Here is a 25,794-nt window from a genome sequence, read left to right on the forward strand (position 1 = left end):
ACAGCTTCAGAGTCAGTGCCTCTGGTCTAGAGCTGGAAAAATCATCCAAAGTTACTGCTCCTGATGGTTTTCCAACTCCTGCTGGGAAGTATGCATGTAAATTCACTTACAGAACAAATGTAACTCAGGGGCTTGAGCCTCCTATGGCCTAATAACTAATTTACAATTGCATACTTGATGAGCCACATAGAGAGTAAGCAATTCCAAAGCATACCCCAGCAACCAGAAATGCAGTTAGAACTAGGAACAAAAATACTTTCAACGACAAATCAATTGTCTATGCGCATTCCTAAAATAACAAAATGAAGAGTTTTTTTTTTAATTCTAGGGATGTGGGCATTGCTGGGAAGGCATTAAGGCTTCATCTTTAGCTGCTGAGGTAGTGGTGCTGAACCTTCTCAGTGAACCACTGCAATAAACATAGATTTCCTTTAATGGAAAAGTTAAAAACCCTTTACCCTGAAGTATTTCAAACAACTTGCACTAAATGGTTCACATAAATGCGAGGAGGTTTATGAAGTTGCAGAGGTAACAAGGTTGCAGATGATGGCATTAACTTTTTTTTTGGGGGGGTGGTAAAGAAGACAAAAAGCAGTTTGGACGGTAAGTTCTTTATATCCTGCAGTCTCACCTTGTACTTTGTATAATTTTGTATTTATCCTACTAATCAGATTCAACAGTTTATCAACTCCCAGGGAACACCTCAACATTTGGGAACCCAAATGTGTACCATTATATAGCCTGGAAAACTATCCATCACTATTCTCCTCTTCCTATCACTCAGCTAATTTTGTAGATTTTTTTTAAAAAATCAACCTGTTCAGGCATCTTGTGACTTACATTTGGAACAAGTGGCAATTGAACCTGTGCCCTTGGCCTACGTTACCCAATGTACCAGAAGACCCTTGTTAACTTTAAAACAGAAAATTAGAGGAGCCAGCCACTTGCTCCTTTGAGCCTGCTCCACATTCAATATGATCACGACTGACTATCCAACACTGTACCCTATTCCTGTTTTTTTCCTTTAATCCCTTGAGCTGTAAGAACTATATTCAACTCCTTTTTGAAAACATTCAATGCTTTGGTCTTGACCACTTTCTCTGGCAGAAAACTCTATAGGCTCACTACTCTTTGGGTGAAGAAATTTCTCAACTCAATCCTAAATGGCTTACCACACATCCTTAAACTCAAACAGCTGGTTTGGCGCTCCCTGATCATGTGAAGTTTATAAACATGCTGCCAATGTCCCATTTATTTAAGCTGGATAAACTTTACTGACAAGTCTGTCACATGGCACTTTACTAAATAATTTTTGAGGTCTGCGTACACTATGTTGACCATATTCCCCTCATCAATCCTGTTACTTCCATTAAAAAAAACTTGTTAGTTAAGCACCATTTGTTATTTAACAATACAACACTGGTTTTCCACAACAAATCCACATTGAATTTAGTGTTAATTTTATCTCAGGTCACCATTTCTAAAACTGGCTGTTCTCCAAATAATGCTGAGATGTTGATGTTCATCAGAAACACTTCTGCAAAAAATCAAAAGGCTATTTGTTTTAAACCGCATCCAAAGGATGACAGTTTCAACATGCAGCAATCCTCTCTCCTATCCACCACTTGATTGTTGAAAAAACCCATCTGGTTCATTAATGTCCTTCAAGGAAGGAAAACTGCCATGCTTACCTGGACTCCAGACTCCAACTGACTCTCAACTACCTTTTAAAATGAACTAGCAAGCCAGTTGTATCAATCACTACAAAGTTTAAACAAAGAAATGAACCTGCACCACACAAACTACAGCAGTTCAGCACGCAGCTCACCACCATGTTCTAAAGGCTGATAACGCCAGCCAGTGACGCCTACGTCGCACGAGTAAATAAAAAATCATTTGTTTCCACTCATTTCCTCTAGTTGAGCATTGTGTAAATTCACATATCCATGACCATGACCATGACCAAGCAATATACATTTACAGAGGAACCTCGATTATCCGAAGGACACAGGCAGGGAATATTTTGCTCGGTTAATCGAATGCTGGATAACAGTTAGCCAAACATCAGGACCTTACGATCTTGTTCGGATAATCTGAAATTCTGTTAATCAAATGCCAGATAATTGCGGTTCCTCTGCATGGGATTTTCATATCCAATATTGCTCAACTCAAACACATAATGCTTGACTCAAAATATGAAGGTTATTTTTCTGAGTAAACCCCCTACTCAATGTCATGTTTTTGTAGAACACTCCATTTTTAAACTAAGCAAAAAACTTCAGTGGGTAAGGAAAAAAGGAACCTCATAGGTTGGCTCCTAACAATTCAGTGAGTTCAATTTTTGAATAGTCCATGGCCAAATCTTTCCTGCTGGGTTCTAGTCAGCAACAATGCAATATTTCATTGATTACCCTTGCTTGGGATAATGATGGTTTTGCAGGACTGAATATTTAAATTGACAACATAGAACAGTACAGCACAGTACAGGACCTTTGGCCCTCAATGTCATGCCAACATTTTATCCTACTCTAAGGTCAAACTAACCTACGTACTCTTCAATGTACTACCTTCCATGTACCTATCCAAGAGTCACTTAAACATTCTTAATGTCTCTAACAAATTAAGGGTGAAACCACTGAAGCAAACTTTTCTTGCAATTTCCGTCCAAGTATTAAGAGACATCAATGGTTTAGCATTTCTCCCCCAGTGAGTTGCAAGGTTGTACAGATCAGAATGTGTCAGGCTTGATCTCAAACCTGGGCAGAGTCAGAGCAGTCACCATATGGCCTTGATGCAATCCAACAACCTCTAATTGAAATTGATGAACAGCTCAAGGGGAGAGCACATATGCATAGCCTGTACAGGTCAATAGATAAGGAATGACCAACTGGTTGACACTGGAGGGCTACTGGAGTCCATGAACAACTCCCAAGCAGCTAAGGCTAGTGAAAGAAAACAGAAAACCATCCGAACTGATATTATTCATTGCAGTAAGCTTTGATAGCAATCACTGTGGAGTAAAAACAGTTCTTGAATTTCATCATTCAGGTTTCTCTATCCATCTCCAACCCCCCCCCACCCCAACCCCCCCAAATGTTGTTGGCTGGCCAGTCACTAGTTGCCCTTAAGGTGATGGTGAGCTGCCACCTTAAGCCACTGCAGTCCATGTACTATAAGTAGACCCACAATGCTCTTAGAGAGGGAATTCCAAGATTCAGACCCAACAAAATGATGGAACAGCAATATATTTCCAAATCAGGACAGTGAGTGGCTTGGAGGGAAATTTGCTTAGGATGGTATTTCTAGGTATCTGCTGCCCTTATCATTCCAGGTGGAAGTGGGCATGGGTTTGGAAGGTGCTATCTAAGGATTTTGGGTGAATTGCTGCCTCTTATAGATATAGGTCATTCTGCTATAAAGCGACAGTTGCAATCCTCTGTAACTTCACACTATAGAAAATCACTTAACGGAAAACCACGATAGAAAATCGCTAATAGAAAATTGCAAATAGAAAACTGCAATACCCATTCAGTAGAAAGTTCACATCATCCAACAATATCCACAAGTTGTCAACCAGGTTATTGCCAAATCGTGCTGATGAAATGCATGTTATAGCACAACGACCTGTAGTACATAATGCTGCTACTGAGTATTGGTCATGGAGGCTTGTGGATGTGGTGCCAATCAAGCAGGTTGTGTGTCGGGCTTTTGAATTTTGTTGGAGCACCGCAGCATCAAAGATGGAACACAGACTACTCTTGTTTACCCAAATGTGGAACTTACAGGTTGTGGTCAAAAGAAATAGCATAGATGCTTTGTTTTTCTTATTTGTTCATGGGATGAGGACAACACTGGCTAGGTCAGTATTTATTGCTCATCCTAGATTGCCTCGAGGGCAATTAAAAGTCAACCATATTGTTGAGTCTGGAGACCAGGTAAGGATGGCAGTTTTCTTCCCTAAAAGGTCATTAATGAACCAATTGGGTTCTTCTAACAATGATCATTTCTTAAAATTGAACTCAAATTCCACCATCTGCTGTAGTGAGATTGAGCCCAGGTCCCCAGAACATTGCCTGAGTCTCTTGATTAACCGTCCAGCGATAATACCACTAACACCATCACCTCCCCTTTCAGGGAAGCTAGATAAGCATGGAGGAGATGCGGGAGAAGAGATGAGGTGACTCTGATATATTTAAATGAAAGATGACGGGAGGCTTGAATAGAGCATAATACAAACAGACTGATTGGGCTAAATGGTCTGTTCCTATGACAAAGATCCTTTGTAATCTCAAATAGGGCACTCGGGATGTGAAATAGCTTGTGGTACAATACCTCAGGTTCCAGCATGTAGCAGAAGAGTGACAAGAGGTCGGTGTAACGCAGCAAGCCTGTCAGGTTTCAAATTATAACTCTGTTGATATGTGATTTTCCAAACTGGTTAGTATTGGCGTGAAAGCTGTTGTTATTTCTCTCAAGCCCACAAGCTGAGAATGGAGCCACAATGTCTATGGAAAGCTGGTGATTTTATTTGATCTGGTAATTCAGTATTTAATGGCAAACCACACTTGTATAAAGGGGCAGCCAAGCAGAATAATACTGCAGGCATCACTGCTGGTCAACATGAAATGCAAGCATTTCCTATTCTGCTCTGTTTTGACTGGCACCTCTGTCGTTAATGCTGCGGAGCAGACATATATAGGAGTGGCAGATCTAGCTTCCCACTGCCCAGTTCAAGCAGTTGAATAGAAATACCTTCCCACTGCACCTTTTAACAATCTTGAACATGATGCTTGAAAGGTTAGGCAAATCAGATTCAAAAATAACTTTCAAAACAAACTGGATAAATATCTGAGAAAGGAACATTTGCAGAGATGTTGGGAAAAGGCAGGGTAAGGGAACCAATTCCTTTTTTTCCTAAAATGTAGCCTCCTTCTGTGCATTTCATTAGTGAGACAGAGCTCCAGGAGTGGAAAAGATAGATGTCTTGTAAAGCTTCATCAAAAGGTTATTTTAGCTTCAGAATACCGATCAAAAACAAAGACAACATTTAATCAGTTCTGCCTTGAACACAAATTAGTTTAGCCTTTCAAGTTAGATTTTTGTTTAAAAATGTGTTGCTGGAAAAGTGCAGCAGATCAGGCAGCACCAAAGGAGCAGGCAAATCGAAACATCGATTCTCCTGCTCCTTTGATGCTGCCTGACGTGCTGCGCTTTTCCAGCAACACATTTTTTAAGCTCTGATCTCCAGCATCTGCAGTCCTCACTTTCTCCAAGTTAGATTTTTGTGGCAGGTATTTCTATTCAAGTTAGATTTTTGTTATGAAATCCTTCTTCAGCCTGCATTATTTCCAAAACAGAGACTAGCAATATATGGGTTCAATGTTCATCCATAACATATTACTTAGTTCACAGAATACCAAAGTTTGGTTTAGTGCATGCGAGTTTATCTACATGGGGTGATTTTAAGTTAAGCAGCCAGAACCTTAACACGTGGTAAAACCCAGTTCATGTATCTCCCAGAAATTGCCGCAGAAGTTAAGAGTTATCCAACCAATGACAAAACCTAGAGACACAGAGTTCACACCATAAAGCCAGAAAAATCAGAATCAAGAATAGGCAACGTAGTGCTTCATGGCACTCCATCATTCAATTAGACCAAGACCTACCTATCCCGGTCCTGAGCATACTTAACAATTGAGCCTTTACATCCCTTCATGGGATCCATTTGGCTTGTCCTCTGATGGATGTGTTGTCCCAGTCAAAGTGGTGTCCTTCCTCATCCGTATGTAAGGATACTAGTGAGAGTGGGTCATGTCATTTTTTTTTAAAGAAAGCAGGCTACACCACCAGTGCTTCATTTGGAGGCTCACTGAAGATGTTACCTCGTTTGGTGACAAAACATCTGACAACAAACCTTCCAGCTCAGCAAGCAAACCTACATCCATATATCAATGAGTTTTCATTTACATGGTCATGGACTAACTATAACACAGGAGGCAGCCATTTGGTCTGTCGAGATCATGCCATTTTAAAAAATTAATTCAAGGGATGCCAGTTTCACTAGCTGGGCTAGCATTTATTGCCCACCCCCAACTGCGAGCAGTGAGCTGCGTTCTTGAATGAATGCAATCTATTTGGCTTGGGTACAGCTAGTGCTGTTAGATAGGGTGTTCTAGAATTTTGACCCAGCAACATTGAGAGAGCAGCAATATCGTTCCAAGTTATGATGATGCATGGTTTGGAGTGGAACTTGCAGATGGCGATATTCCCACGTTTCCACTACTATCGTCCTTGCAGATGGCAGTGATCGTTAGTTTGGATGGTTCTATCTAAGGAGCCATGGTGAATTTCTGCAGTGCAACTTGTAGATAACACACATAGCTGCCACTGTGCGTCAGTGTTGGAGGAAGCGAATGGTTGTGCATGTAGTATTAATCTAGTTGGTTGCTTTCAGCTGGTTGAGAAGATTGAGTGTTGTTGGATTTGCTCTCAGCCAGGCAAAGACAATAGTCACAGATGTACAGCACAGAAACAGACCCTTTGGTCCAACTCATCCATGCCAACCAGACACCCTAAATTAATCTAATCCCATTTGCCAGCACTTGGCCCATTTCCCTCTAACCCCTTCCTATTCATATACCCATCCAGATGCCTTTTAAATGTTGCAATTGTACCAGTCTCCACTACTTGCCACAGCAGCTCATTCCAAACATGTACCAGCCTCTGCATGAAAATGTTGCCCCTTGGGTCCCTTTCAAACCTTTCCCCTCTCATTCTAAGCCTGTGCCCTCTAGTTCTGGACTCCCCACCCCAGGGAAAAGATCTTGTCTATTTACCCTAACCAAGCCCTCACCTCTCAGCCTTCAATGCTCCAGGGAAAACAGCAGTAATGTAACACTTGCAGAGTTACATTGTACTTTGCTCAAAAACTGCATGAATTTATGTAAAACTCTGTTATCTCACTTTTTAGATTAGAATCAATCTAAACATCATGACATAGACAGAGAACACAGGGGGCCAACATCTTCAACATATTGTCTAGCTATCACCATTGTTAACAACTAACCCGAGAATGCAACTTTTAAAAAAAGGTTTTGTGATTTACACATGAAAGAAGTGAAACTACCACTGTATTCTAACAGATAAAAGGCTTAACAGACAATCAATTTTTCAATGTATAATTTCAGTTACATTACACTGTAAATTTTTGCTATAAATTCTGTTACAATCGAGCCCTCCACCACCACCTGATGAAGGAGCGTCGCTCCGAAAGCTAGTGTGCTTCCAATTAAACCTGTTGGACTATAACCTGGTGTTGTGTAATTTTTAACTTTCTTGAGGAACTCATCCTTACCTAAGTCAGGAAGCCAAGGTCAAGTCCCACCTTCTCCACGGGGTGCAAGAACATCGCTGAGCGGGTGGATTAGAAAATATTTACCCTGAGCAACACCTACAGAAATGTCCTGGAGCTGGAGTGACTTACCTCGAACAATCACAACCACCTTCATTTTTGCCAAGGTATGAATCTATTCAACAATGCTTTCCCCCAAGCATTCATAGTGAGGTCAAGAGCTGTGTGGCACTGGCAGGATACAAACTGAGCAAAGGGAGATCTGCAAGAGTTATAGTCCACGAGTCCAACCCTAACCCATTTCTCTGTAACACTACACATCGTCTCTTACCCATTGTCTTTTGAAATCTATGACTGAGTTTACCTCCACCACACTCAGGCAATGCATTCCAGATCCTATCTACTCAATGCAAACGCACAAAAATCCCCATGCTGCACAAATTCTTATGCCAATCTTTGGCCCTTGATCTTTCCATCAAGGTGAAAGGTTTCTGCATATCTGCACCCCCATCCCATCGTGATTTTGAATGCATCCATCAAATCTCCCTGAACATCATTTGAAATAGGAGCAATATGTAGGCCATTCAGCCCACCAAGTCTACTCTGCCATGCAAAGACATTATAGCTTATCTGATCATCCTCTGCTCCATTCCCAGCTTTGTCTTGAGCAAATCACTCAGAGCTTCTCCAATCTACTGACATAACTCACTCTCAGAACCTCTTACGCTTTTATCAGCACTTTATTATCTCTAAAAGGTTTACATTCCTTCCCAAACTAACACCCAGAAATGGGAAAAATAATCCAACTGAGACCAAACCCAGTGTCTTATAAAAGGTTCATGATGGCTGCCTTTCATTTGTATTTATAAAATCTAGAATTCTCCATGCCTTTTTAAGCACTTACCCAACCTTCCCTGGAACCTTCAGATTTCTGCATTTATAATCATAGGCACAGGCACATCGTGTTTCTCAGAAATATTTCAAATATATAATAAATTATTCTAGGGTAATTAATGGAGACAAATATGACATTCATTTTGTTCAGTAACAGTTCATCTGCTTTTCGCTTGCAGCTGCAGTGAGACAGAAATGTTAATCAGTTGCTGCAAGAACTCCTTGTTCTTTTCAGAATAATGCCATGGCATTCACCTGAACAGTTAACTCAGTTTAAAGTCTTAACTGAAGGAGGAGAGCTTCCAATGCAGCACTTGAGCTTCCACAAAATGTCCCAATGTACTTCACAGCAATTTAAACATTTAACAGTGAGATCCTGAAGAAATGTTAGAAATGATGGCCAAAAGCTTCGTCAAAGAGGTAAATCCTAAGCAAAAAAGCACAAATAGAGATGGAGAGGTTTTGAATGGAATTTTCAGAGTTTAGGGTCTTGGCTATTTCAGCATTAGCTTCAATTATGCACTCAAGCCTGATTCTGGAGCAACAGCATAATAAGTATATTCGTCCGCAGGGAAGAGAGATTTCACAGCAGGCACTGACTTGACAAGTTAACCGCCTCAGTCTGATCATTTATAACAACACAATGAGTTGAAGCAAAACTGTTATTCAAAGGATCTCACAGACCAATTATGGGAAGGCAATTCTCTGTTTTGATGACAACTGAACAAAGCTTTTGAGTTACTATGCTGACAGGTTAATGTTTACAGATGGATGAGCCAGTAAATGGTCAAAATTCTCTCAAGTCAGGCTTGGGCAACAGGCGAATGAATGTGTGTTCAGACCAGAGCCACGGCCCTCCAAAGAGGAACCCTTTGCCTTTGAGCAAGCCCCACAAGACCTCACATTGCCCACAGTGAATTTGTGCAAAGGTTAACCATTCAAGACAATCACAAAATGGAGTAAAGTAGCCTGCATCTAACAGCTGGAAGTCTACTATACATTGCCTCACATAGTGCATACACGCAAGAAAACCACAGCAATTAAGAAAACATTTTAAAAATGTCCAACAGAATCAACCTCTGAAGCAGTTTCCCAAAGATTTCGGTCAGAGCAGCGTTAAACAGCGTGATGCTGATCCACATGCATCAGCACATTACCAGATTTGATCCCTGTCTACAGACAAAATTGATCAAAATCAGACCAAGACTAAGGGCCTCAGTACCACTGGCTAACATTGAACAAAAATATATCTACAATTCCTGTTTATCATGATAGCAGGTAACGGGTGGGCACTAAAAATAGACGGATCAGGTTTGCTATTACAATAACACTATGGCCAACTTATTTATTATTTCTGATTTTTCTCAAGCATCTAAAACATTTCCTACATAAGATGTCATATGAACACAAAGTCTTGCTTTCATGATGCAGACATGGATTGAACAACTGGGTGAATTACCAACTGATGACTGACATTGGTAGAATCTTGAAGCAGGGTGCATAAACTGTACTTGGGGGGGTGAAAAATACTGTTTACTAGCCATCTACTCATTACAATCTGTAAATTACAATCTCTACACTCACTGGTATACATTGACCATGCCTTTAGCTTCCTAGGTCCTAAAGCACCGACATTTCCTCCTTGAACATCTCCATCCCTCATTCCTTCATTAAGATTCTGTTTAAGACCTACCCTGTCGTCTAAGCTTTTGAACATTTATCTAAATGTCTCATGCAAGTCCATGAGACCTTATTGAATAAGCAGTCCTATTAAAGTTGTAGTAAAAAAAACTTACAAATCCCGATGAAACAGATTGATCAGGAAAGCAAGAAGGTGAGGACTGCAGATCCTGGAGATCAGAGTCAAAAAGTGTGGTGCTGAAAAAGCACAGCAGATCAGGCAGTATCCAAGGAGCAGGAAAATCAACATTTTCAGCATAAGCCCTTTATCAGGAATGTTGGGGGGGGGGTGTGGTGGTGGCCCAAAGGGGGCTGAGAGATAAATAGAAGGGCGTTGGGGGGCTGGTGGGGCAAGGTAGCTAGAAAAGCGGCAGGTGGATGAAGGTGGGGAGGCAATGATGATAGGTTGGAGCCGAGGATGGAAGGAAGATAGTAGGACAGTTCAGGAGGGCGGTGCTGAGTTGGAAGGTTGGATTTGGGATAAGGTGGTGGTGGGGAAGATGAGGACACTGGTGAAATCGATATTGATGCCGTGTGGTTGGAGGGTCCCAAGATGAAAGATGAGTGTTCTTCCTCCAGGCGTCAGATAGCTAGGATTTGACAGTGGATGCGGACCAGGACTTGCATGTCCTTGACAGAGTGGGAGGGGGAGTTGAAGTGATTGCCCACAGGGCGTGGGGTCGTTTGGTGTGTGTGTCCTGGAAATGTTTTCCGAAACGTTCCGCAAGTTGGCATCCTGTAAAGGAGACCACATCGAGAGCAATGGACACAGTAGATGTCATCTTTGGATGTGCAGGAAAATCTCTACTGGATGTGGAAGGATCTTTTGGAGCCTTGGATGGAGGTGAGGGGGGAGGTGTGGGCTCAAGTTTTACACCTCTTGCAGTGGCAAGGAAAAGTGCCGGGAGTGGTGGGTGGGTTGGACCTAATGAGGGAATCATGGAGGGAATAGTCTCTGCAGAATGCTGATAGGGGTGGGGATGGAAATATGTCTCTGGTAGTGGGGTCTGACTGTAGGTGGCAGAACTGGCAGATGATGCGTTGTATCCTGGGTTTTGGTGGTGGGGGGGGGGGGGGGGAGTTCAAGGGCAGAGGTGCAAGATATGTTGAGATGCACTGGAGGGCATTGTTGACCACATAGGAGGGGAAATTGCAGTCCTTGAAGTAGGCGGCCACCTGGGATGTTCTGGAGTGGAACTGCTCTTCCTGGGAGCAGATATGGCAGAGGCAAAGAAATTGGGAGTAAGGGATAACATTTTTACAGGAGGCGGGGTGGGAGGAGGTGTAATCCAGGTAGCTGTGGGAGTCAGTGGGTTTGAAGTAGATGTCAGTGTTGAATAAGTCGCTGAAATGGAGTTGGAGGTGTCCAGGAAGGGGTGAGAAGTGTTTGAGATGATCTAGGTGAATTTGAGGTCAAGGTGGAAGGTGTTCGTGAAGTTGATGAATTGTTCAATCTTATGGGAACGTGAGGTAGCACCGATACAATCCTTTATATAGCAGGGGAAGAAGTGGGGAATGGTGCAGGTGTAAGTACAGACGATGGACTGTTCCACATACCCAAAGAGGAGGCAGGCATGGCTGGGGCCCACCCGGGTGCCCATGGCTAGCCCTTAGGTCTACAGGAAGTGGGAGGATTCAAAGGAGAAATTGTTGAGGGTGAGGACCAATGTGTGTCAGTGGAAGGGTACTGGTTGGGCCGACAGGAGAAGAGGAAATGGAGAGCTTGGAGGCCTTCATCATGATGGATGGATGTGTACAGGGCTGAGGGGTGACCTTATAGAGGTTTACAAAATCATGAGGGTCATGGATAGGGTAAATAGACAAAGTTGTTTCCTGGGGTGGGGGAGTCCAGAACTAGAGGGCATAGATTTAGGAGGGGGGTGGGGAGAATATGAAAAGGGACCTAAAGGACAACGTTTTCAAGCAGAGGGTGGTAAGTTATGGAATGAGCTGCCAGAGGAAGTGGAGGAGGCTGGTACATTTGCAACACTCAAAAGGCGCCTGGATGAGTATATGAATAGGAAGGGTTTGGAGGAATATGGGCTGGATACTAGCAGGTGGGACCACATTGGGTTGGGATATCTGGTCGGCATGGACAAGTTGGACCGAAGGGTCTGTCCCCATGCTGTACATCTCAATGACTCTATGCTATATGGATGTAATGAATGCAAAAATGCAAGGTAAAGGAGCAGTTAAAAAGCACAGTGCACAAAGCTACAAGTATTAGGTCAGTGAAGAATGAAGTCTGTTCTTGGTATTAAGATGTCATAATCCATAGAGGAAATAAAAAAGTGAATCTCACTTATGCGCAGGTTAAATTACAGCCTTTCACTCATCTATTCCAATACATATACAGAATTAATGTGTTGAATTGATCAATATCCTTCCCTTCATTGTCATATCTTTTCACAGCCTCGTCCCAACCTCTCTCAAACAGTTCTCAAAATGGTAGAATGCATCTACACATTCTACCATTTTTTTTTAAACTAGCTCTTTATTTCCCAAACTCTACCAGTATCTTCTTGCAGCCAAGAACGCAGTCCCTCAATCCCAACTCCCCAACATTTAGCTCTGTTCTTTCAACTTTAGTTTCCATTTATCTTTCGCTCTTTTCCTTACAAGGATTCATTAGCAATGGATTCTGAACATAGGCAGCCTCATACAAGTGTGAATTAAAGACATTACATAACACAATTCATTCAGCTATGCCAAATGATAATTCTGAGCCAGTATCAGGCTGTACAGACTGCAGCCTAATCATGAGACAAGACCTGGACAGAATAAGCTCATTTAGCCATAACCTCAGTGACATGGTCAGAGAACAATAAAACAGGCTTCTTATCCTTCAACCTTGCCTGGGGCTGATCGACACAAGTTTACGTGTAGTACAGTAAGGGGTGGAGGTGGGCAAGGAAGAGATATCCTAAGGAAAAAAAAGTTATGGAGGAAATAAAATACAATGGAATTTGGAGAGGGTGACACAAAGCTTTAAAGGAATGGCTCCAGGAATGAGGGATTTCAGTTACAGTGGTAGACAGAAGTTGGGATGGCCAAGAGGAAATTCTATTTGATTGGGCTATTCAAAATCAGAGGGGAGAAACTGAGGACTGCAGATGCTGGAGATCAGAGGTGAAAAATGTGTTACTGGAAAAACGCAGCAGGTCAGGCAGCATCCAAGGAGCAGAAGAATCGACGTTTCAGGCATAAGCCTTTCTTCACGTCGATTCTCCTGCTCTTTGAATGCTGCCTGACCTGCTGCGCTTTTCCAGCAACACATTTTTCAGCTCTAGACAGAGAGGTAAAATGTTCTGATTAGTGCAAAGGTCGAGAACCAAGACAACAATTTCAGGTGACTATCAAAAGAATCAACAGTAACACAAGAGGGAGGTGATGACTGAGTGGTATTATCGCTGGACAGTTAATCCAGAGACCCAGGCAATGTTCTGGGGCCCAGATTCAAATCCTCCCTCAGCAGATGGTGGATTTTTAATTCCAGATGTTTTTTCTTTGAATTTAAGAGTCAAATAATGACGATAAGTTGACCGGTGGAAAAACCCATCTGGTTCACTAATGTTCTTTAGTAAAGGAAACTATCATCCTTACTTAATGTACATGTGACTCCATAGCCAGAGTAACGTGATTGACTCTTGACTATCTTCTGGGATGGCCAATAAATGTTAGCCTAGCCAGCAACACCCTTCTCCCATGGATGAATTTAAAAAAGAATTTATATTTATTTTATACAAGTGGTGAGGCACTTAAATTCAAACACAATTGGATAAGTAGCTGGAGAAAGGTCTGCAGGGCTATAGAGCAAGCTACAGGGAATGGACAACTTGCTCTTGCAAGGAGCTGGCATAGACCCAACAGTTCAAAGAGTTTCTTTCAGTCTGTAACCATCTTGATTCTATCCCTAAAACATTACAATAAACTGTATTTGGAAGATTCTTTTTAAAACTTGCATTTTCAATGATTTATTGTGTCATTTTCAAATCAGCTCAGAGCAGAAATTCAGCTGCAAACATACCAATGTTCTAGCATGGTACGTTGCTGAATGGAGCTTTAAATATGCCGAAACCTCAACCTTTCATTTGTTATCCTGAGTGTATAAATCTCTTTTCTTTTGACAGCCACTTTAAATTTATGAAACACCACATGGCAGGTGCCCCTTGCTCATGCAACACAGTGACTGAAGTGCCTGGATGAATGAACATCCTGAAACTTTGGCAGACTTTGGGATAGAACAGACAACTCCATAGGTGAAACCTAAACCCAGCATTTTAGACTAATTGGGCAACTACCACACCACACCTAATGCTACAGCTACTGAGATCTAGATTAAGGTTTTTCCGTATTTAATGCAAGGCAATCAAAAACAGCAGAGGAGTTGGACTAACTCCTCTGAACGGCATCATTTGGTTGATGCAAGATTTTATTGTTTCAGAAAAGAGCCTGAGAGCTAGCTGAACTTCCTATAATCAATCCTGTGCTGTGCTGAACAAGTCAGTCGCAATGAGAGTGTACTCAAACCGGTGAGTTCTGATGCCCACATCCAAAATCCCCCCATTTCCCAGTCATCACTTGTGGACTTGTTGACCTACAATGGCTTCTAGTACATTGACACATAGTTTAAAAAATTCTTATCCTTGTTTTCAAAACCAATGCTCTCAAAAATTTTAATTCCAATCTCTTACACATTGTCAATTTGCATTGGTCTAGCATTCAGAGGCCATGTCTTCTGTTGCCTGGCCCCAAGCAATCCTAAAAGCTCCTTGTCTTTCTCTCCTCCTTTAAGATGAAGTTCTTTAACCAAGCTTCAGTAACTGGGTATCAAAATCATGCGTAACAACATTCCATTCCTGTAAAATATCTTGGGAGGCAAAGATGTTATATAAATGCAAGGTATTATTGGAAAGATTTATTGACGGCAAAGGCAGGAACTAACAGAGGGCTACCCATAGCTTGTGACCAATATTCTCTCTAAGCTGTGCAGCCTCTCGGAGGTTTAAGGAGGAATCGCACTATTGCCCCTTGATAGTCAATGGTATTGCCATCACTGAATTCCCCCATTATCTTCCTGGGGGTTACTATTCACCTGAAACTGAACTGGACCAGCCATATAAATAATGTGACAATAACAGCAGGCTAGACTAGGGATTTTGTGGTGAGTAACTTACCTCAAAATTTGTCTACTTATAAAAGACATGTCTGGATTGTGATGAAATACTTCCCATTTGTCTAGATGAGTGCAACTCCAATACCATTTAGGACAAATTAGATCACTTGTTTGGCACCCCATCCAACACCTTAAACATTCATTCCTGCCACCAATGACATAGTGACAATAGTTTACCACCTATAAAATAACTAACTAAGGATCCTTCAACAGCACTTTCCAAACCTGTGATATTTAACATCCAGAAGGACTAATGTAATAGTTGCAAGGGAACTCCACCTTCTACAGGTTCTCCTTCAACTCAAAGCATCCTGATTTGGAAATACACCATCTTTCCTTCATTATTGTTGGGTCATAATCCAGGAATTCACTACCTAACAGTATCATGGGTACACCCACATCACATGGCCTGCAGCAGTTTAAAACGACAGCTCACCACCAATCTTTCCAAAGGGAAAAATGGGATGGTTATACATGCCTGGCGTCCCAGATATCGTACTATTTTCTAAAATTAAAATAGAATTACAGCACATTGTATAAATCTGAACTAAAAACACTGCTGTAAATACTCAGCAAGTCTGACAGCATCTATGGAGTGAGAAAGAGTTAACATTAAATCAAGATGGTATACGAAGAAGGAAGGTTTGGAGGGATATGGGCCGGGTGCTGGCAAGTGGGACTAGATTGGGTCAGGATATCTGATCGGCACAGATGGGTTGGACTGAAGGGTCTGTTTCCATGCTGTACATCTCTATGACTCTAAATAAGATTCTTCAGAAGAGTCAGACCTTGCTAAGTATTTCAATGCTTTGTTTTTACTAGAATACTGTATCAGTTTCATCTTCAAAACGCAGGTGAGAAAAACAACTTAAGTCTCATCTCAGAATTTCAGAAAGCATTTAAAAAGAGAATGATGTTTACAGACAATACACTTTAAAACACAAACTGATGATTCAGAGAATGACAGTGGCTAGCACTGCTGCCTTACAGAGCCAGGGACCAAGGTGTGATTCCAGCCACAGACGACTCAGTGTGACACACTTCGCAGTCATTGCAGTGGTGATGGGCTGAATGGCCTCTATGTGCACTGCAGTGATTCTATCATTCTAAATGTGGATATAGTTCTGAGGATTTGGCTCCACATCAATTCAAATGAATTACTTTGATGAAAGGTATCTTTCACAAGAAATACAAAACTAAACCAAATTGTGCATTACTACATTTCACTGATGTAGACAAAACGGCAGCCATTTTACATCAATGTGCAACAAAGAGAAAGATAAACAATGGGCTTTTCTGGATTTTGTGCAGGAAGCTAGCATTAGCCTATGGAGAAATATTAGCAAGGACATACTAAAGAACTATTGCACTCAAACTAGCAAGTTAGCCTCTGAGAATGCCAACATCTTGGGAATGCGATGAAGTTCCAAGCTCAATTAGATGTCCAAGTTTAACTCCCACAGCATTCTGATTTGGAAGAACTACCTGTTGACACACGACTACTTTATTCATCAGGCCATATTGGAAGGATCTTAGATGAAACATCAGCTATGTGCCCAACTATGAGGATATTTGCCTAAGTATATACCCTACACACAGCAGCTTAAGTCTTCATCAACTATAGCTCATTCAGTCTTAATTCCAGCAGCAAAATGTGAGAGATGACAGACCAGTTGGATTCCACCACAAGTATTTAGATTCAGGCCTCCTTGTAGCCTAGATTCAGGTATCAACGCAAGGACCGTTACAGACTACAATGTTGCATTCAACTAGCAATGGAACCAGGGAACCCCAGCAACACTGGAGGTGATGTGAAAAACCTCCAATGGTTGGAGTCATACCAAACACCAAAAGAATAAGTTTGCTGTTATTGGAGATCACTCACAACATCCTTAGAATGCCCGAGTAATGGGTCCTCAGATCAGAGTCCTCAATCCAGCCATCTCCAGCTATTTCATCAATGCATTCTCTCTATTCAGGAGGAGCTGCTGGTATTGGATTGGATTGGACAAAGTTAAAAATCACACAAGAACCGGGTTACAGCTACCTGATGAAGGAGCAGCGGTCCAAAAGATACTACTTCCAAATAAACCTGTTGGACTATAACCTGAAGTTGCGTGATTTTTAATATTCTCTCTATCAGCAGATCAAGAATAAGGCTGCATTCATAAACCTTTCAGTAATGAAAAACCATGCAGATACTGAACGATGGCCAGTTTTGGCTAGCAAGTGACGGATAACATTTGTGTCACACAAGTGATTGCTAAAGATATGGTGACTGCATATCAACCAATTTTGAGGTCCATGGCACTGGGATGGTTGTGTTAGTTTCAGTTGCTCTGTTGACAATAAATCAGCAAATTCGTCAAATGATAGGGCACAGAGACTGCTATTCAAAGAACTCCTTCCAGTAAGATCTACTTTCACAATGATTTTCAGGAACGTTTTAAAGGAATCACTCGAAAATACATTCTATACTCACCACTCTGAACCCTGCTGCAATCCCAGGAGAACATTACCTTGATGATTACATGAAGATACTATATGGTAAAGGAATCCTAGGGCATTTTTACCACAGTCAGCTACTTCCTGCAGAATGTACATCCAGAAAAGAAATCACATGGTCAGCACCCTAGCAGGGACCAATGTGACAACTTATTGTGATTAGGAATGTTTATAAGGCCGGCATACCTGGGAAATGACCAGAAGTACAAGGACATGCAAACAGTACCAGCATCTGATTACCAAAATGAAACAATCCCAAAAACGGAAATTTATTTTGTAAGAGCCCAAAGGTTAGTGGCGAGGCAGTTTTTAACCTGTGAAGAACTGAATCTCACTCAGTATTCCCATTTGACAGCAAGATCATCCAAACGATCATACTCAAAGGTTTAACAATCCCGTGGCGGTGGGGAAGCACTTAATAAAGCAACAAACTCGGGAGTAGAAAATTCTATCAATCTTATATCCCCTCAGACCATTACGTCACTGCAACTTTTTACTGAATTAGCCCCAAAACTAATCTTACTGGTCTAATCTCTCTCAATACCGACCAAAGCTTCCTCTTCACATATTTATGTTATTTCTCCAGGAAGGCAGGGAAAAAATCCAATCCTCTCTCAGGATCTTTACTATATGTCAAATACAAAAAAATTCTTAAAGCATTTCCGAGATTCTTACTTCAACTCTCTCAGATTAAACAGCAGAACAGAAATGGAATTGAATGAACGGAATGTATTAGGATCTCCACATTCAGGTCATTACCAATGGGCAAAGTCAGCTCCCAGAACTTTCCCAACTCCCAGTTTTCTCAAAAATTAGACCAAGAGAATAGCAGATTTCTGACTGTACAAAAATCTAGTATATTTACGAATGCGATTTACAACCTAAAGATTCCCACAGGAGTGTCACAGAATACATGCAGAAGTATTTACAAAATTTTCTAATGCATCACACCCTCTATTTCGAACATGCAGAAACATAAGAATGGAAGGCATGTGTGGACTTTAGATCAATTAGACTGAATGACCTGTTTTGTGCCAAAATACTATGAGTAGTTTTTTTTTCAAATACAGAATTACCAAAACAGAAATAGGCCATATGGTGCAATGGATTTATGTTAGCAGGGATACCTTATGTGAGCCTCACCCCAGCTTACTTTATCTAGTAGCATACCCCTCCATTACCTGCTCACTTGCATTCCCATGATTCTTTTCAGTTATTCCAACTGGGAGCGAATGCCACATTCTCCCCACTCTCTGGGTAGAGAGATTTCTCCTGAATTCCTGATTGGATTTCATATTTACGGTCTCTGGTTTTGGTGTCTCTCAAAAGTGAAAACACCCTCTATCTTTATCCCAAACTCTTGCAAAATTTCAAACAGCTCGATCTGGTTAGGCTTCAGGATTTACCCTTAGGTTTGATCAGCTGAACTTAAAAGAACAGTAGATAAAAGATTGCTGCGAAGGATCAAATGGAAATTTTTAATGATTGCCCAAAGGCACCCCATTTTTAAGACACTTCACAGTGTTCTTTAAAAGGACTTTTAAGAAATATTCCAATTTCACTGAAAGGAGAAAGTGAGGACTGCAGATGCTAGAGGTCAGAATCGAGAGTGTGGTGCTGGAACGACACAGCATGCCAGGCAGCATCCAAACAGCAGGAGAATCAACGTTTCGGGCATAAGTCCTTCATCAGGAATGAGGCCGCTCATTTCTGATGAAGGGCTTGTGCCCGAAATGTCGATTCTTCTGCTCCTCGGATACTGCCTGACCTGCTGTGTCTTTCCAGCACCACATACTCAATTTCACTGAAAGCAATGTTACAAAGTTCAGTTGCTCAAGCAATTGGCATTCAAATCCACCCCCAACTACCACAAAGTGACTGAAACAAAAAGTTGTTATGACGCAGGAGGTGGCCATTCAACCTACTTCTACACCAGCTACCCAAACAAGCCATTCACTTGACCAAAAAAGACCAAAGAACTGTAGATGCTAGAAATCAGAAACAAAAACAGAAATTGCTGAGAAAACTCTACCAGTCTGGCAGCATCTGTGGACAGAAAGCAGACTCTTCTTCAAAAGAAGAGCAAATTTACTTGGTTCGTCTACCCTGCATTCCTGCACATTATTCTTTTTTTCAGAGAACAATCTATCAGCAATTTATCAAACATCATTGATTCACTCAAGACAGTGCTCATTCCCATCCTGCCAAGTCTCAGTGGAACAAGGAATTCAAATTTTACACAGAAGATAAAAAGACAAAAACAGACCATTAAATACTAGTAGATGACAGACTTTTCATAGAAATTATGGTACTAGCAATAATTTCAAATCAGAATTTGTCAGTGGTTAGAGAGTAACCAACCTTGCAGCAGACCCTTTCAGTGTCAGAGCTTCTGGTTGAGAGAAATAGGGAAGGACTGTAGCTTAAACTGATGCAAATTCTTAAACCTGAAACATTAATTCTATTCCTTCCTTCACAGGTACAGACAAGACTGTGGAGTATTTCTATCTCAGATTAGAAACTCTTCTGAAACAGCCCTTGAGTAATTTCTAACTGGCGGTGCCAGTTAAGGTTCACAGAATTCCTACAATGCGGAAATAGGCCATTCAGCCTGCAACAACCCTCGAAAGAACATCCCATCCAGATCCAGACCCCTTCCCCACCCTATCCCTGCAACCGTAAATTTATCATGGTTAATCCACCATGCCTGCACGTCCCTCATCATTACAGGGCATGGTTAACCCACCTAATCTGCTAAATTAACCTTTGGATAGTGAGAGGAAACCAGAGCACCCTGCAGAAACACATACAGATACAGGTACAACATGTCAACTCCACACAGTCACCCAGGCTGGGACTGAACTGGGATCCCTGGCAGAGAGACAGCAGTGCTAACCACTGCCATCATTCTGCCCCAAAGCAGTTGGAGCAAACAGTCATTGTTTTAAATCTGCAACCCCTTATCTTAAAACTGTGATGAGAAGAAATTACTGCGCTCAAAGGGTCACAAATCTGAATTACTATCCCAGAGTATGGTGGATGCTGAGACATGAGTAAATTCAAGCTGATAGCTCTTCAACCTTTAAACGTCAGTCTATGGGGAGCGGGCAGGAAAATGGAGCACTGCAAAGTAACAATCCCAGGTGGCGAGGTTCAGAACCTGGACTCCCTGGCCCCCATACCCTCTGAAATCTCAATGAAAAAAGGCTGTGACCCAGTGAAATCCCCCCTCTCTTCCCTCTCACCCCCTTGCCAGGGCCCCCCCATCCTACCCCACCCTCCGCAGGGACCCCTCTATTTCCTTCCTAACTCTCCCCAGGGTCCCCCCTCTCTTTCCTCCACCTCCCTAGGGCCACCCCCTCTCTTTCCTCTCTCACCCCCCCTCCACAGGGCCACCCCTCTCTTTCTTTCCTTCCTTCCCCCCCCCCTCTCTTTCCTTCCCCCACCCCCTCTCTTTCCTCCCCCCACCTCCCTCCCTCCACAGGGCCCCCCCCTCTCTTTCCTCCCCCCACCTCCCTCCCTCCCCAGGGCCCCCCCACTCTCTTTCCTCCCCCCACCTCCCCAGGGCCCCCTCCTCTCTTTCCTCCCCCCACCTGCCCAGGGCCCCCCCCTCTCTTTCCTCCCCCCACCTCCCCAGGGCCCCCCCTCTCTTTCCTCCCCCCACCTCCCCTCCCTCCCCAGGGCCCCCCCCTCTCTTCCCTCCCCTCCCTCCCCAGGGCCCCCCCCTCTCTTCCCTCCCCTCCCTCCCCAGGGCCCCCCCTCTTCCCTCCCCAGGGCCCCCCCCTCTCTTCCCTCCCCTCCCTCCCCAGGGCCCCCCCCCTCTTCCCTCCCCAGGGCCCCCCCCCCTCTCTTCCCTCCCCTCCCTCCCCAGGGCCCCCCCCCTCTTCCCTCCCCTCCCTCCCCAGGGATCCCCCCCTCTCTTCCCTCCCCTCCCTCCCCAGGGCCCCCCCCCCTCTTCCCTCCCCTCCCTCCCCAGGGACCCCCCCTCTTCCCTCCCCAGGGCCCCCCCCTCTCTTCCCTCCCCTCCCTCCCCAGGGCCCCCCCCCCCTCCCCTCCCTCCCTAGGGCCCCCCCCTCTCTTCCCTCCCCTCCCTCCCCAGGGCCCCCCCCCCCTCCCCTCCCTCCCTAGGGCCCCCCCGCCTCTCTTCCCTCCCCTCCCTCCCCAGGGCCCCCCCCCCTCTTCCCTCCCCTCCCTCCCCAGGGATCCCCCCCTCTCTTCCCTCCCCTCCCTCCCCAGGGCCCCCCCCCTCTTCCCTCCCCAGGGCCCCCCCCTCTCTTCCCTCCCCTCCCTCCCCAGGGCCCCCCCCCCTCCCCTCCCTCCCTAGGGCCCCCCCGCCTCTCTTCCATCCCCTCCCTCCCCAGGGCACCTCCTCTCTTTCCTCCCTCCCCATGCTCCCCCCCCTCTTTCCTCTTCCCCCCCCCACCCATGTGCCCCCCTTTCCTCCACCCCCCTTTTCTCTCCCCCTGGCCTCCCCCGCCTCTTTCCTCTCCTCCCCTCCCCCCCCCCCCCCCCCCGCCTAACCATGCCTCCCCTCCCCCCCCCCTCCCCCTTTCCTCTCCCCTCCCCTGGCCTCCCCTCCCCACCCCCCACCATGGCTTCCTCCCCACCCCCATGCCCCCCCCCTCCTTTCCTCCCCACCCCCATGCCCCCCCTCCTTTCCTCCCCACCCCCATGCCCCCCACCCTTTCCTCCCCGCCTCTCCCCAGGGACCCCCTCTTTCTGCCCCCACCTCCCCATGCCCCCCCTCCCTTTCCTCCCACCCCGCCCCCATGGTACCCCTTCTTTCCTCCCCACACATGCCCCCCACCCTTTCCTCCCCGCCTCTCCCCAGGGACCCTCCTCGTTCTGCCCCCAGCACCCCATGCCACCCCCTTTCTAGGGTCCCCCCTCCCTTTCCTCCCACCCCCCACCTTTCCAGGGTCCCCCCTCCCTTTCCTCCCACCCCCCCCTTTCCAGGGTCCCCCCTCCCTTTCCTCCCACCCCCCCCCCCATGGTTCCCCTTCTTTCCTCCCCTCCCCAGCCTTTCCCCCCCCCGTTCCCCCCCTCCACAGCCTTCCCCCCCCACCATCTCCCTCCCCAGGGTTCTTCCCTCACCACCCCCATCTCCCTCCCCAGGGTTCTTCCCTCACCCCCCCCCCCCATCTCCCTCACCCTCCCCCATCTCCCTCCCAGGGTTCTTCCCTCACCACTCCCCCCCCCGCCAAATCTCCCTCCCCAGGGTTCTTCCCTCACCACCCCACCCCCAAATCTCCCTCCCCAGGGTTCTTCCCTCACCCCCCCCCATCTCCCTCCCCAGGGTTCTTCCCTCACCCCCCCCCCATCTTCCTCACCCCCCCCACCATCTCCCTCACCCCCCCCACCCCCCACCATCTCCCTCCCCAGGGTTCTTCCCTCACCCCCCCCCCACATCTCCCTCCCCAGGGTTCTTCCCTCACCCCCCCCCCCACATCTCCCTACCCAGGGTTCTTCCCTCACCACCCCCCCCCACATCTCCCTCCCCAGGTTTCTTCCCTCACCCCCCCCCCACATCTCCCTCCCCAGGTTTCTTCCCTCACCCCCCCCCACATCTCCCTCCCCAGGGTTCTTCCCTCACCCCCCCCCCCCCCCACCATCTCCCTCACCCCCCCCACCATCTCCCTCCCCAGGGTTCTTCCCTCACCCCCCCCACCATCTCCCTCCCCAGGGTTCTTCCCTCACCCCCCCCCCCACATCTCCCTCCCCAGGGTTCTTCCCTCACCCCCCCCCCACATCTCCCTCCCCAGGTTTCTTCCCTCACCCCCCCCCCACATCTCCCTCCCCAGGGTTCTTCCCTCACCCCCCCCCCCCACCATCTCCCTCACCCCCCCCCAACATCTCCCTCCCCAGGGTTCTTCCCTCACCCCCCCCCCACATCTCCCTCCCCAGGGTTCTTCCCTCACCCCCCCCCCCACATCTCCCTCCCCAGGTTTCTTCCCTCACCCCCCCCCCACATCTCCCTCCCCAGGTTTCTTCCCTCACCCCCCCCCCCACATCTCCCTCCCCAGGGTTCTTCCCTCACCCCCCCCCCCACATCTCCCTCCCCAGGGTTCTTCCCTCACCCCCACCCCCACATCTCCCTCCCCAGGGTTCTTCCCTCACCCCCCCCCCCCCCACATCTCCCTCCCCAGGGTTCTTCCCTCACCCCCCCCCACATCTCCCTCCCCTGGGTTCTTCCCTCACCCCCCCACCCCACATCTCCCTCCCCAGTTTTCTTCCCTCACCCCCCCCCCCCACATCTCCCTCCCCAGGGTTCTTCCCTCACCCCCCCACCCCACATCTCCCTCCCCAGTTTTCTTCCCTCACCCCCCCCCCACATCTCCCTCCCCAGGGTTCTTCCCTCACCCCCCCCCCACATCTCCCTCCCCAGGGTTCTTCCCTCACCCCCCCCCCACATCTCCCTCCCCAGGGTTCTTCCCTCACCCTCACCCCCCCCCACCTCTCCCTCCCCAGGGTTCTTCCCTCACCCTCACCACCCCCCCCCACCTCTCCCTCCCCAGGGTTCTTCCCTCACCCTCCCCCCCCACATCTCCCTCCCCAGGTTTCTTCCCTCACCCCCCCCCCCACATCTCCCTCCCCAGGGTTCTTCCCTCACCCCCCCCCCCACATCTCCCTCCCCAGGGTTCTTCCCTCACCCTCACCCCCCCCCCCACCCACATCTCCCTCCCCAGGGTTCTTCCCTCACCCTCACCCCCCCCCACCCACATCTCCCTCCCCAGGGTTCTTCCCTCACCCTCACCCCCCCCCCCACCCACATCTCCCTCCCCAGGGTTCTTCCCTCACCCTCACCCCCCCCCCACCCACATCTCCCTCCCCAGGGTTCTTCCCTCACCCTCCCCCCCCACCCACATCTCCCTCCCCAGGGTTCTTCCCTCACCCTCCCCCCCCACATCTCCCTCCCCAGGGTTCTTCCCTCACCCCCCCCACCCTCTCCCTCACCCCCCCCCCAACCCTCTCCCTCCCCCCCCCACCCTCTCCCTCCCCCCCCCCCACCCTCTCCCTCCCCCCCCCCCACCCTCTCCCTCCCCAGGGTTCTTCCCTCACCCTCCCCCCCCACCTCTCCCTCCCCAGGGTTCTTCCCTCACCCTCCCCCCCCCCCCCACCTCTCCCTCCCCAGGGTTCTTCCCTCACCCTCACCACCCCCCCCCCACCTCTCCCTCCCCAGGGTTCTTCCCTCACCCTCACCACCCCCCCCCACCTCTCCCTCCCCAGGGTTCTTCCCTCACCCTCCCCCCCCACATCTCCCTCCCCAGGTTTCTTCCCTCACCCCCCCCCACATCTCCCTCCCCAGGGTTCTTCCCTCACCCCCCCCCCCACATCTCCCTCCCCAGGGTTCTTCCCTCACCCTCACCCCCCCACCCACATCTCCCTCCCCAGGGTTCTTCCCTCACCCTCACCCCCCCACCCACATCTCCCTCCCCAGGGTTCTTCCCTCACCCTCACCCGCCCCCCCCCACATCTCCCTCCCCAGGGTTCTTCCCTCACCCACCCACCCACATCTCCCTCCCCAGGGTTCTTCCCTTCTTTCTTCCCTCCCTCTCTCCACCCCCCCCCCAGGGTCCCCCCCATCTCTTTCCTGGTCCCCTCCCCCTTTTCCCTCTCCCCCGCACAAACTCACGGCCGTGACCTTTTTAATTCTCACCTTGCAGTTCTGGTAAGCCTCAAGGGCCCGCAGCGCGCTGTCGGTGAGTTTGACATGAAGGACCGAGAGGTTGCTCGCGGAGCTGAGTTTCCCACAGGAGAGCCCATAACTCTGCTCCTCCTTCAGCGCCGCCATTTTCCCTCGCGCTGCTTCCCCTCCCCCCCGCACACAGCCGGGCACCGCCAGGCCGCCCGCCCGCCAAACTGCCAGTAACAAAGATGGCGCGCAGCCAATCAGCACAGCGCACCTCCGCCCGTCACAAAGATGGCGGCGGCCAATCAGGCGCCGCTTCGCCTGATACAAAGATGGCGACGACCAATTAGTAATTCTCTACTCTTGGTGGTCAGGTTTGCCCATGAGAAAGATGGAGGTAGCCAGCTCCAGGTAGCAACTTAAATGGTATTACCAGTCAGTGTCAATGACCAGCAATAACTAAGTTATTCACAGTACAATCATAGAAGGAAAGAGGTATTAATAAATAAAATAATTACTAATCAAAAGTAAGCTGTCTGCATGTTTGTCACAAATGCA

At 46.8% G+C, this 25,794-nt stretch overlaps 1 protein-coding gene across 1 annotated transcript in view; it reads right to left on the reverse strand.

The window, feature by feature from the left end:
• The window catches only part of ell (elongation factor RNA polymerase II), a 168,459-nt gene extending 143,055 nt beyond the window's left edge, over nt 1-25,404 (reverse strand). The window contains exon 1 of the mRNA XM_072594450.1: nt 25,264-25,404. Within this exon, the coding sequence (XP_072450551.1) occupies nt 25,264-25,398 (135 nt within the window). The 5' untranslated portion in view covers nt 25,399-25,404. The remainder of the gene's footprint in view (nt 1-25,263) is intronic.
• Between the last annotated feature and the right edge of the window lie 390 nt (nt 25,405-25,794).

Source organism: Chiloscyllium punctatum, chromosome 24 (assembly GCF_047496795.1).
Source record: "Chiloscyllium punctatum isolate Juve2018m chromosome 24, sChiPun1.3, whole genome shotgun sequence".
Classification (NCBI taxonomy): Eukaryota; Metazoa; Chordata; class Chondrichthyes; order Orectolobiformes; family Hemiscylliidae; genus Chiloscyllium; species Chiloscyllium punctatum.